We start from the raw sequence: 13,152 nt of genomic DNA, 5'->3' as shown, positions 1-13,152 counted from the left end.
ATTCGGCAGAACAGTTTTTAGTAAAGAAGTCTAGGGAGTGGCTGTCCTTGTGGGTGCTGGAAACAAATTATTGGTGGAGACCAACTGGAGGACGTGAGAGAGAGGAGACAGGATGCATTTTGACTTGACACTGATATATCAAAGCTAATCCAAGTTTCTGGTTGATGAAGGAGGGAACTCATGTTTAAATCTTTAAAAATAGACTTATGCTATTCTTAAAAATAATCTTCATCCTTGCTATTTATAAATTTGAGTTTTTGGGCATATGTAGATTTTTTTTAGCATCTATTCTAGTAACACATATTGAAGATTCATTGTAGTTTACCTAATTCTAAAATGGTTATACTTTATTAACATGAGCTAAGCAACTGTTGCAACATCATTACACATCAATAAATAATGACTAAGCTACTGCAGAAACAGTCAATGGGACTTCATTATCTCACATATCCTTACTGCCACAGATACACAAGTTATACAGGTAGGTGGCAGTGGGACTGTGCTCAGAGCAAAATATATATGCCCTTGTAGGAACCTTCCCTCTCACTGTACCCTCCTTGTCATGGTTGTGCAAGTTTTTGCAATTGTGAGGCCACAAAGTGTTTGATTATATTGCATGGCTACTACACAACCATCTTGCCATTTGGTCTAATTCTTCCAGGGTAAGTGAACAAATATGGAAGCTTAATATGAGATCTTTAAGTTATTGACACCAAAACCTCAATTAGCTAATGCACAGAGTCTCAATTTATTTAAAAAAATGAAAATAGTTTAATGCCAAATGCACCTTTATCATAGCACTTTGTCTTTATATATCTTTGTTGTTAAAAATTCTAAAAAGATTGATTGGCGTTGGTGGTGTAATGTTGCTAGGCACTACCGTGCTAAGTACCATTATGGAACAAATGCTCTTTTCATCATTATCTACTGTATATGCCTCATCATAACTTCTTTTTCTAAAGTTTAAAAATCACACACTCACGTTAATAATTTGTATTTAATAATATACATAAAATGCAGTTCATGACATCGTGTATTATCAATATAAATAAAAAAAGTAATATTATATATAACTTTCTTAAAGAATCTGCCAACAACGTTTGAAATATTTTTATAGCACAGCTAGTGTAAAACTAATTACTGGAGAATCTTTGTACAACTACAGTTACAGCAACACAACTTAGGCACCTAAGATTAAGTGGGGACACATGCAGGTCATTTATAGTGATTTGTAAATCCAGACATCTTTAGAAACAATGCATGTGAATGTAAAAGTTGTTGTGTATTCCTGTTGAACGATCCCACTTCACAGACCACAGTCACCGTCACTGTTTGGTGCCATCTATAACAGCTTAGATTAGTACAGTTACATCGTTTGGAGTTGATAGACTCTCGGCCCTTTCTTTAAAAGGTATCCTTGATCATTTAAGGAGCCCACGAAGCTTTCAAAGTCAGAAATCTGGAAAACAAAAAAAAAACAGTGGGTTGCTAAAAGGCATGCAAATGCAATGTATTCATTTTCACAGGCCTTCCTCAGAGCGGAAATACACGTCCTATGTGAGGTAAATAAAGAGATATTACTTAAGTACATCATTTATTTCATTTTGTTAAACCATGAGGTGATTGAATAAGAACAAACTTTGTACATTACCGCATAGAAGTATTTAACCTCATCCATGCAATGCTTACATTAGCATTTGAAACAAAAAGGTTTGTCAATGGTGAGAGCTCCAAACGCCGACGTAGCATAACGTATCGACTACATAATGACTCAATTATTCACATGAAAAAAGAGCCAAACTTTACACATTTCATTCTACTATTTTACTTATAGGCCTAATACCAACGCAGTTACATACTATTTCTTAATCTTTTGTAGGGCTTGATTTTCTTTTTGCATAAAGCATTGAATATGAATGAATGTAGTTCTAGAGTGCAACTGTGGATGGGTGTGTTTTAAACATGGTGTTAAGAGATATTGTTTTCAGCTAAAATCGAGCCGATAGTCCAAAGATTTTTAAACAATTCCCCTGCAGCAGAATCATTTTTATACCCCTAGCATGGTCAGAAATGACCATCTCTATTCAATTGAGGGTCTTGACAAAAAAGCTAGAGAAATTGAATATCTGAATCTATTTTCTAAAGGCCACAACGCCCTGCGGCACATAACGCTCTTCTGTGGAATGAAGGTCCAAGTATGAACATGTAGTTCTCGAACACCCCAGATATAAATGATTCAGAAGCCTACCTGTAATTGTACTTCCTTTGCTATCTGTCGCAGCTGTTGAAACTCAAATAGATTGTTGTAGGTTCTTTCTGCAATCGTGTTGAGGGCAGAAACAAATTTCTTCGCTTGAGATCGATTACTCATTCCAGAACCATGCTGAGATCGATCAAAGTCCAACTTTCCAAACTCATCTGAGTATGTACCCAGCAGGCTAAAAGAAATGAAGAATAGCAAATCTCATTTGACAGGCTCACACTTATTTTGGTAGGTATAAAAAAAAAAAAACAGCATTTATAAACCATAACCTGCAATTAAGCAGCAACACTCAACTATCAAATATAAAATAAACACATTCATAAATATTAAAGGGTCGCTAAACAGTTAAATAACCTTTTCATGTAATTGGTTTCCTAAGAAAGATTCAGTCAACCTTAATTAAAAAAATTTTTTTTTTACTTATTCATGTTCTGTAAAAAAAAAAGTATGTTTTTTTCTTCTTCCCAAGTACACTGAAATTCATTCTCGTCACTAGAGATGAGTGAATATGTTTATATGTCCTTTGTAAAATTTCTCAAAAGGGCGCAGTGCTTCCAATTTTCACCAGTTTCACAAGCATTATGCAAACATGTCAGTATATAAAGGGCCATGCGACATGCACACTGACTTTTAATGCTTAGCAAATGTTTTCGCAAACTGTGTAATTGGAAAAATTAAGTAAGCGACAACTATACAAAACCAATTGGGCAGTGCAAAAAAAATAATAAAAGTGTAAATACAAGTTAGTATACAGTCCCAGTAAATGATCAAAATCAAAAAGCCTCCAGTAAAACAGTCCCACTGCCAGAGTCCCGAAAGAAGGGATTTCCACATCCCTCCAAGAAAACTGGAAAGTGAAAAAGATGAACGTCCTCTGGCGCGTGGGCTGCTGGGGAATGTGCTGGGGCTGCCGACGCCTCACTCCTGCTGGCTGGGGGAACGTGCTGGGGCTTCTGGGGGAACGTGCTGGCTGGGGGAAGGGCTGGGACATCTGGGGGAACGCGCTTGCTGGGGGAAGTGCTGGGGCTTCTGGGGGAACGCCCTTGCTGGGGGAAGTGCTGGGGCTTCTGGGGGAACGTGCTGGGGCATCTTAGGGAACGTTCTGGGGCTGCCAGCGCCTCACTCCTGCCAGGGCCATTAAATCACATTGGCATTAGGTGGGATTGCCGAAAGAAAATATATTGGAAATATATACAAAATATATATAAAATAGCAAAATTATATAGAAGTATGCAAAAGGGAGGGTTTTTATTTTGTTCAGCTGGATCACTAAATGACTGTTTGGGTATGTTGCAGTTGTTTACAACAGGTTTAAAACGTTTGTAAATATAATTTTCCTAATATTTCATCATAGGAATAATTATACTCCTCATTTGTAAATACACAAATCTAGAATATCCCAGAGCAAATAAATATTTTAAACTTTACTAATTGAAGGTTTGGATGCTAGAGAAGTCTATAAAGCATTTGAAGCTTTGTACAACAAAATACAGTAACAAAATCGTCTAATTACCTGTACTTCATTATTTCAACAACATCTTCTGCATCTTCTTTAGTACAATTTTCCCTCAATTCCAGTCTTGTTCGTGCCTTGTTTGGAAACACAAGTTAATTAACAGACACACACACACAGATATATAGGTACACAGAGTACACGAAAAGGAAACTCCACAGCACCCGCTTAATGTTCAGTAAAAATATAAAGATTAATTCAATCAAATACAAAAATGAGTACAAATAAGGGATGTTCCGGACCAACATGGTACTTTATCAAGCTCCTAACTCACTGTAGTCTACACTGACTTTTTATAGAGCAGGAAGGAGGTCAATTTGGCGCCAAAGTGCATCAAGGCCAATACAGAACAGCTGTTTGAGTAGAGACATTAACGAAGAACAGAAAGTGACACACACACACACACACACACACACACACACACACCTCAACCCCCTTATAACTCTGTGCTTGGGGTCCAAATAATCACATCGCGTTATAAGCGGATCGCGTTAGAAATAATGTACCATTGTACAATAAAGTATTTAAGATACCAATAATCAAGTTGTAAAGTATTCATTAATACGAAAATTGGGAGCCACCCTTGCATCGCGTTATGAGCGGATTCGCGTTGTAACGAGGTTGAGGTGTGTATATATATATATATATATCTTAATATATAAATTTGAAGTTTGTATGGTTGTTGGTAGATGTGGTGAATCTGATTGGTCCTCAGCCTCTGGCCAATCAGATTGGTGGCTCTATGACGTCACCCAACTGCCACTCTTCTTCTCCTCACCCGCAGCTCACCTTCCCCCTCGGCCTACACACACACAAGCTGTGAAGGGGGGGGCGTATTGCTGTGAACGGGGGAGAAAGAGAGGGGGGAGACAGTGGAAGGGAGAGAGAGGGGGAGCCAGAACATTAAATCCCGGGCAGCGCCGGGTATATCAGCTAGTGTGTGTATATATATATATATATATATATATATATATATATATATATATATATATATATATATACACACACACACACACACACACACACACACACACACATCACTTGTGATAACATTCACATGTCTTAGACAGGTCTGCAACCCTGCCTTTCACCATTATCATGCAGCAAGGGATTCTGGGAAATGACATGTAAATGGACACACAATGTGTCACCTTTTGTCAAGGACGCCATCGGTCGCCCGAAAGGAGCAACATGATATCCTCCATTTCCCTGCACTGGATTTCCCATTGGTGCCGAGACGCTTACACCGCTAGCAACGGTGGTCACGCGGTTTGCTGGGGACGCTGCTGTACTCCTTTGGTGTTTCATATATGGATTGAAACATCTGATCACTCGCTCTGGGCCACCGTAAGATCAGACGTATTGCGCTTTGGCGCAAAATTGACCTCCTTCCCGCTCTATAAAAAAAGTCAGTGTAGACTACTGTGAGTTATGAGCTTGACAAAGGACTGTGTTCTGAAACGTAGAAGGTAATGAACTATACAAAACACATTAGTCCGGTGCTCCAAAAAACTAAAAAGGTGTATCACTGGACGTGCTGTAGAACAGATAAATAGATCTAAATGAGGTCTTCACCTGTGTCTCAAGATAGGAGTGCAGGCCATTGGATGAGTGTATACATATAAAGTAATGTCTCTATAGAAATAGATATAATGTGGCTTAAGTAACAACTGGCTGATCTCGTTCAGCACAAGACTGTTGTAGTTTGCTACTCACGGACCACAGGTAAGTCTCTGACTGCTTCCAAGAATCCAAACCCTTGCGTCAGCACGAAAACTTCGCTCAGAGGATCCCATGGGCCAAAAGCCACGGCAGTAGCAGGGAAGGGGCTCACCGTGCGGTCATCCGTCACTCCAAGGAAAGATGTAATCCCCAGTCGTACGGGCTAGCTCATAGCAGGGCTCCTAACCGCAAAGTGGATGTAAATGCACTCCCGCTGTGAAAGTCAGGTTGTTCACAAGCTGTGCAGCCCCTCCATTGAGCATGCAGCCTCACTCCACAGGTGCCGGAGGGAGGCGTCAGAGTAGGTATATGCAGACCTTTGCAGCGTCTCCAGAATGGCGTGCCTCCAGGTAAGTAAACAGCAAGCAGAATCAAAACAGGAACTGGAGCACAGCCTCACCAATGCAACATGGGACACAGGAATTACTTTCAAGGATTTATTGGGTTAAAAGAACATAGGGACAAAGTCCTGACAAAACTCTGACATGTTTCACGCTCAAGGCGCTTTATCAAAGAGTAGTTTTGTCAGGAAACATAACACTCAGTTATAAAGAAAAAAACTCCACAATTGTATCAGCTGTAGCATATAATGAATGAGCTTTCCAGCGAATCACAGAGAAGATGTACTGAGTGGCAAAATGTGAACACAATTAATGAAGTGGAGTGTTAATCAAAGCATACAGACAGACAAAAAAATAATTAAAAATAATAATTTTTTTTTATCTGTGTCTGTATGCTTTGATTAACACTCCACTTCATTGTGTTCACATTTTGCCACTCAGTACATCTTTTCTGTGATTGGCTGGAAAGCTCATTCATTATATGCTACAGTTGATACAACTGTGGAGTTTTTTCTTTATAACTGAGTTTTATGTTTCCTGACAAACTACTCTTTGATAAAGCGCCTTGAGCGTGAAACATGTCAGAGTTTTGTCCCTATGTTATTTTAACCCAATAAATCCTTGAAAGTAATTCCTGTGTCCCATGTTGCACTGGCGAGGCTGTGCTCCGGTTCGTGTTTGGATTCTGCTTGTTCTGAAACGTCGCTCATTTCTAAATTTGATGGAATGCTGTGCATTTTCCTTTTCTTGTACATGTGATTTTGAGCTGGAGTGTTGATCCCGGCTCATCTACATTTACCCTGTAAACTCATGTACTGTAACTTTCTGCTTTTGCGTCTCTTGGATGATTTTGAATGACACACACACACACACACACACACACACACACACACACACACACACACACACACACACACACACACACACACACACACACACACACACGAAACTGAAGTCAAGATATTTCCCAGACTCCTTTACAGACTAATGAATGATCTGTGGTGGAAAGATGATCACTGTAGATGGGATGCAATAACTAGACTTATACTGTATATCTATGCCCAGGACACACTTTAATACAAGAGGTAACTCTTAATTGGTGTTTGGGTATTACTTCCTGGTAAAACATTTTATAAATAAATAAATATAGGTGAAACAAAAATAACAACCAGAATAGTGAAAGGCCAGAAATTAATACACTACTTAGGAAGAAAAACAAAAGTGAAGTGATAACTGATACAGATAAAGAAAAAAAAAAAAGGTGAAATATTCATATTGACATGGAAATGGGTTACAAAGCATTCAGCAACCATTAATAAATCTATGCTTACAAAGTTATTTTTCCTTGTGGTAATAATTGTGATTAGATATTTTTATGTTAAAACACCACTTCATTTTGTACCTCTGTGAGTCGAATTAAAGACTCCAGCTGCCTCGTAGTAATAGGTGTGCTGTCTATGCCTTGATTTTGTTTTCTCAGTTGAAGATAGAAGTCCTGAAGGACCTGAGCTGCCTCCGGGGACAGCTTTGGATGAACATACTGCCGAGCATAGCCAATATATTTTCTCAGCAGCTGGTGTGGTATGGCATCAAGATGTTCCCCAGGCCGGAACTAAGGAAAAGCAGACACGTTTAAATAATGGTTATTGAATAATCATTAGTCCTTCATAATAAAAAAAAAATTCAAAAGGAGTTCCCAAATGTCTTGTATGCTTTTGGAAACCTGTTTAACTTTAAGTCATAGATTTTAGTTTGCAGATTAGTGGCGGTCGTACCTTTTAGCAAACCAAAATTAGCATACCGAGGTTTTGAAACCACATGTTTCTTCTACAGGCGTATGAATACATTTGAAGAATACACCTATAAGGTTTCTAAAGCTCTGCACACTATAACTTAATCTGCAGTATGAAGAACTAATATTGGACCACTAAAAGGCATCACAACCTACAGCGAATCTGCATCAAAAACGGTTGCTGGAACTAGATTCTACTTTGAAATAATTGAAAGAAGTTATACTCCAGATTTCTCAAGACTACATAAAAGAACAAGAGGAAAGGGGAAATAATAGGGTATATTCAAGGATACCTTAAGCCTCTCTCCTAAAGGCCTCTCTGAAGGCACTTCTAGGATGGAGGTGTTGGAGTCTTGGGTGTTTGAGCGAGTTACGTTTGCACTGCGTAATAGTCCCTTAGTCCCAGCTCTCATGGCCATCACATGCTCTGAAAGCAAATGATCATGATCTTCATTGGGGGTATCAAGCAGGATGAACACCAAATCAAACCGTGATAGTAAGGCACTTCCCATTCTGTAACCAACAATGAAAACAGACATCTTAAACTTCTCTCTGCTGTATGGAGTGTACCTTAACGTAATATTTATATGTATGTGTGTGCAGTAAGTTTAAAATGCTGTGTATAATTACTGACATGTATGTTTATATGTGTGCGTATTGATCTATATTAATACACCTTCAGTTGCCAACATTCTTGTACAAATAATTTATTATCAATAACAGCCTTACTGGCTTTATGCAACTTAATTCTACGTTTTAAATTCCATAGTTACATAGTAGATGAGGTTGAAAAAGAGACATGCGTCCATCAAGTTCAACCTGTGCTAAATTTAGACGACCGATGCTTTATCCTATATCCGTACTTACAGTATATTGATCCAGAGAAAGGCAAACAAAAACCCCCCAGCGACATACTATCCAGTGATATTTCATAAGGGGAAAAATAAATTCCTTCCTGACTTCAATAATTGGCAATCAGATTACTCCCTGGATAAACATCCTTCCCATATTTACTTATTTGGTATATTTCTGTATACCTTTCCTTTCTAAAAAGATGGCCTTTTTTAAAAAAAAAATTAAACAAATTTGTTGTATCTGCCGCCAGTCTCCATTAGTAATGAGTTCCACATTGTAACTGCCCTTACTGTAAAGAACCCTTTCCTTTGTTGCTGGTGAAATCTCCTTTCCTACAACCTTAAGGGATGCCCCTGTATCATTTGTACAGACATTGGGATGAATAGATATTTTGAAAGCTCCTTGTACTGTCCCCGGATATATTTGTATAGCTATATCCCCTCTTAGACGCCTCTTTTTTATGTAAATAAATCTAATTTAGCTAGCCTCTCCTCATAACAAGATTGTCCATCTCCTTGGACTAGATATTAAAGCGGCAATCCAAACTGGCCATTTTCCCCTATTATTTTTACATAGGATTGAAGCATGAGGTCTCCGGAGCTGAACCCCATTCATTTCGGCTCTGGGGACTCCCTGCTTCCCGAGATACTTACCTCCGTAGGGTTTGGCGGTAGTCGCTCCGGCTCGCTAGCTGGGGTACACATAATGGCCGCTTTTCAAAGCCCCTGCGCCCCAATAGGAAGCAGTGACGTCATCCGCTGCGGCTTCCTATTGGCTCATGTGACGCGGTGTTTTAAACCTTCAGGAGCTACGGATACCCTCGTCCTTTCCCTTTTGTTCAACTAAAGCATATACTTGTTGACCACTGGGTGTCACTCTACCCATGACTTGCTCAGCATCTAGCTTCTACAACCAGAATGGACAATATAGGAAGCATAAGCAGTTTTATTCTGGGGATATCCACTTTAAGTCATTCCACCTCCACATCATTTCTGCCCAGTTAATGCACTTTAAAATATCCGCACACATTTGTTATGTGGCACTGTGGCCAAGAGAGACTCACTTTAAATTCTCTGACACCGTCTTGCCTTTGTTGTAGTGCCCCCCCACTGGGTTAGCAGCAGCTATGATGGATGTCCTGGCTGGCAAGCTGCAGACAATGCCAGCTTTGGCAAGACTAATACTCTGCTGCTCCATAGCTTCCAGCAGAGCTTGGTGCTGATTACCCATCTTATCAAATTCATCTATTCCACAAACACCTGCAAGAAAACAAAAGAACAGAAGATGCTGCGCGTGGACAAACAATGGGGATAAGGGCAGCAAGTAAACGACAACCTAAGGAAAAGGGAGACCCTGTCACCAAGAGCTTACAATCAGACATCTCAGAAATATGGCCATTACCCCATCTGTTAATAAAAGTACATCACAATTAAAATATTTACGTTTAAGGAGGAAAAAGTGCCACAAATTGTCCAAATCGTAAAGCAAAGTTTGGCAAATGATAAAAGGTAGCAAGTCGAAATATATACATCAAAAAAACCCAAAAAAACAAGAAGGTATTCTTTCCCCAGCAGTTCACGTTTGTGTTTGTAACTTTCAGGCCACCCTAAATACTATTTATTCACATTTTGAAACTGCGAAATGGTATCGATACAATAATCTCTAAATAGAAAAAGGGAACAGTTTGTAGACCAGTGTTTTTAAACCAGGGTTCCTAGGAACCCTTGTGTTCCCCGGACATCCCTAAAGGGTTCCCTGTAATGTTCAGGTAATTTTAAAATTGTACCAGATACAGAAGAATTTACAATGCATCTGATCTCAGATGCGCTATTAGAGTGCGTTGGGGTTCCTCACAATGTATCTGATCTCAGATGCGCTATTAGAGAGCGTTGGAGTTCCTCACAAATGTATCTGATCTCAGACAAGCTATTAGAGAGGGTTGGCGTTCTTCAGAATTTCACATATGGTTCCTTAATCAAAAAAAAGTTGAAAACCACTGCTGTAGGTTATTGACTAGCTACAGTATGGTCTGTAACATGAGAATTTGATGCAGAGTAGGAAGTGGGAGTAGAATGTACAGTAGAAGAGAGTTAATCATAAATTGTCCATTTTCCGTGTAATGAATGTTTGTGAAACCGGAACATTAATCTTTAGAGTTAATATGAGGAGCCCTAACTGTAATCCTTTGCCAATTAAAATGTGATTATTTAGTGCACTAGGTCTTTTCAAGTACAGTTGCAAATATAGTTACCTTGATCTCCGAGAACCAGAGCACCGGCCTCCAAACCATAATCCCCAGTTACACTGTCCCTGGATAATGTCACAGTCAGGCCAGAGTTGGTGGTGGTGTTTCCACAAACATAAACACCTCGCGGTGCCACATTGCACACTGCCTGTGAACAAGCACAAACACTTCACAACTACAAAGTCTTCTCTCCAGATTTAAAAAAAAAGACACTCGGCTAATGGCGAATAAAAGAAATAACGTGGGCATCTCTTTTTTCTCTCATTGTGCTGGAGTTGAATATTTAGCACATGCTTAATTATGCAGTGCCGTGTAGGCCCCGGTGTACAGAGCAAACAATAAATGTAGGGAAAAAAAAGAGAACGGAATTCCATTAAGAATAGAATATTTTATCATATATTTTCATGGTACATTGCTATTTAGCATGCAAAATCATAATGTGACAATGCTTAAAAAGAGATGCCGGATTTTCAGATGTCGTGACTGGTACGGATATGTTAATTGAAAATGAATATATTACCTTGCCTACGCTATGGCTTCCAAACTCTCCCTATTCCGATCCCCTATAAGAATCTGAGGGACTTACAAAATAAATGCTTTGAATTTATCTGGCGGAACAAGGAGGCCAACAATAGCAAAGCCAATACTCATGGCCTCAACAGAACCAGGTGGATTAGCAGTACCGAATGTAACGAAGTTCTATCTAGCCTCTCACTTGAAACAATTAATAATGTGGCACGCAAATTCAGGACACTACAGATAGGTGGAGATGAAAGAACCCTTTCTGGGAACATATCGCTGCAAGCGAGTGTGGCGCTCACCAAAGACCAATGTAATACCTATCGACCGTCCTGTAATACAATAAATTACTCATGAAAGATATGGAGAGCGTCTTAAACCAAACATGACCTAACATCTTCTCCCTCTAAATTGATCCCACTGTTGGGAAATCTGAACGTCCAACCTGGAATGGGGAAAACCCACTTTAGGCAATGGGGAAAAAAAGGCATAAAGGAGGTCAGGACGTACTATAAAAAGGAGAAAATAATGGATTTTGCAGAGGAAGTTGAGAAATACTCTATACCACCTCAAGACTTCTATAAATATATGCAAGTAAGACCTTTTATAAAACTGATCACACAAGCCCTGCAATTCAAAGAAATAACTGGATTTGAAAATATGTGCAGAAGTAAAAAAAATAAAAAAAAAAAAAAAAATAGTACGGGTGTGGACCAAGGTTAGGGACTGGTTAGAAGAAATATTAGACATCAAGATCAATATAGAACCAGTAACTTTCCTACTGGCTAAGCCAATAGAAACACATATCCCACACCCACACAAGCTTAGTTCCCAAATACCATCCCCCTAAGCTCTCTTTGTAGATCAGCAAAGACCAAGGAAAGGTTTTGACCTGTCAAAAACAATATCTTGTATCTGTAAGTCAAACTAACCGCATTAACCCCTAAAGCACCAGATTGATTAAAATACTTAATATTCCCCACCATTTTCATTACAGTTGGTTTTTGGTTACTTCTGGCTAGCAGATTTAGCTACTGCCCAATACCACCCACGACCCAATTTCCTTGTAATGTGGAATTGGTTACTAATAGAAGCGCTGGGCCATGGAGAAGCAGAAACCACTCCCTTTTGGACTAGCTTAACCACAAGGAAAGTTACATTCTTATTTTTCTAACAATAGCTCAAATGGTCAGCAAGAGCTCTCATGGTCTGTTTAGTAAAGACACGAGTAGTAGTAAGAAGTCAGTCCATACTTGCAACATTTGGCTTTTTCCTAAACCGGGATCTCCAACCACAAGTATGTGAGGGTCCCCTCGAATGGGAATCCTATTCTTGTCATCCACATACTTTTGGCAGCCACCAAACAGTGCTAATGACAGACCAGCCTTGACAACCTGTACAGGAACAAAATAAAGTACATTTTACCAACCACAGTGATTGAGATTTCCACATAAAACGGCTTATTAAACCGGTTATATTTTCACTACGTGACCTTTAATAAAAACAATGTAAAGTTTCACTTAATCCAACATGCCCTTTTCAGCTTCTCATCCTGATTTCATACTTAAGTCTGAAGTTGTTCTGTGGTTGTCTATTTTATACTCTGTGATATTTGTTGTGCTTTATCAAACAGGCTGCTAGGCTTAAATGTACAGCTAATAAGGAATACAATTAACCTGTTTAATGCTGAAGTTTATGCAGAGTTGTGAGCATTAGTCTCTACAACAAAGAGCCAAATTTCACTAGCCCAATAGCACAAGGATCTAGAACTAGGTACTTAGAGAAGGGTGTTCATTCTTCTGTATTGGAATGCATTGTATCTTACCTCATGGCCATATATTGTGGGGCAAAGTGAGCTGAAATAAGAAAATGAAAATATGATTTACCCAGAGCTCTCAAATA

At 39.1% G+C, this 13,152-nt stretch overlaps 1 protein-coding gene across 3 annotated transcripts in view; it reads right to left on the bottom strand.

Moving 5' to 3' along the window:
• Positions 1 to 881: 881 nt before the first annotated feature.
• Positions 882 to 13,152, bottom strand: part of MCM8 (minichromosome maintenance 8 homologous recombination repair factor) — a 40,009-nt gene continuing 27,738 nt past the window's right edge. The window contains exons 11-19 of one of the 3 annotated variants that reach the window (XM_075596005.1): positions 13,076 to 13,106; positions 12,504 to 12,644; positions 10,738 to 10,879; positions 9,550 to 9,745; positions 7,925 to 8,144; positions 7,242 to 7,451; positions 3,777 to 3,853; positions 2,249 to 2,438; positions 882 to 1,459 (exon numbers count right to left, since the gene is read on the bottom strand). In XM_075596005.1, the coding sequence (XP_075452120.1) occupies positions 1,367 to 1,459; positions 2,249 to 2,438; positions 3,777 to 3,853; positions 7,242 to 7,451; positions 7,925 to 8,144; positions 9,550 to 9,745; positions 10,738 to 10,879; positions 12,504 to 12,644; positions 13,076 to 13,106 (1,300 nt within the window). In that variant the 3' untranslated portion in view covers positions 882 to 1,366. The remainder of the gene's footprint in view (positions 1,460 to 2,248; positions 2,439 to 3,776; positions 3,854 to 7,241; positions 7,452 to 7,924; positions 8,145 to 9,549; positions 9,746 to 10,737; positions 10,880 to 12,503; positions 12,645 to 13,075; positions 13,107 to 13,152) is intronic. The other 2 variants (XM_075596004.1, XM_075596003.1) reach the window with 2 other exon arrangements.

Source organism: Ascaphus truei, chromosome 4 (genome assembly GCF_040206685.1).
Source record: "Ascaphus truei isolate aAscTru1 chromosome 4, aAscTru1.hap1, whole genome shotgun sequence".
Lineage (NCBI taxonomy): Eukaryota > Metazoa > Chordata > Amphibia > Anura > Ascaphidae > Ascaphus > Ascaphus truei.
Note: the sequence above shows the minus strand (reverse complement) of the source record. Positions and strands in the feature narration are given on the sequence as shown.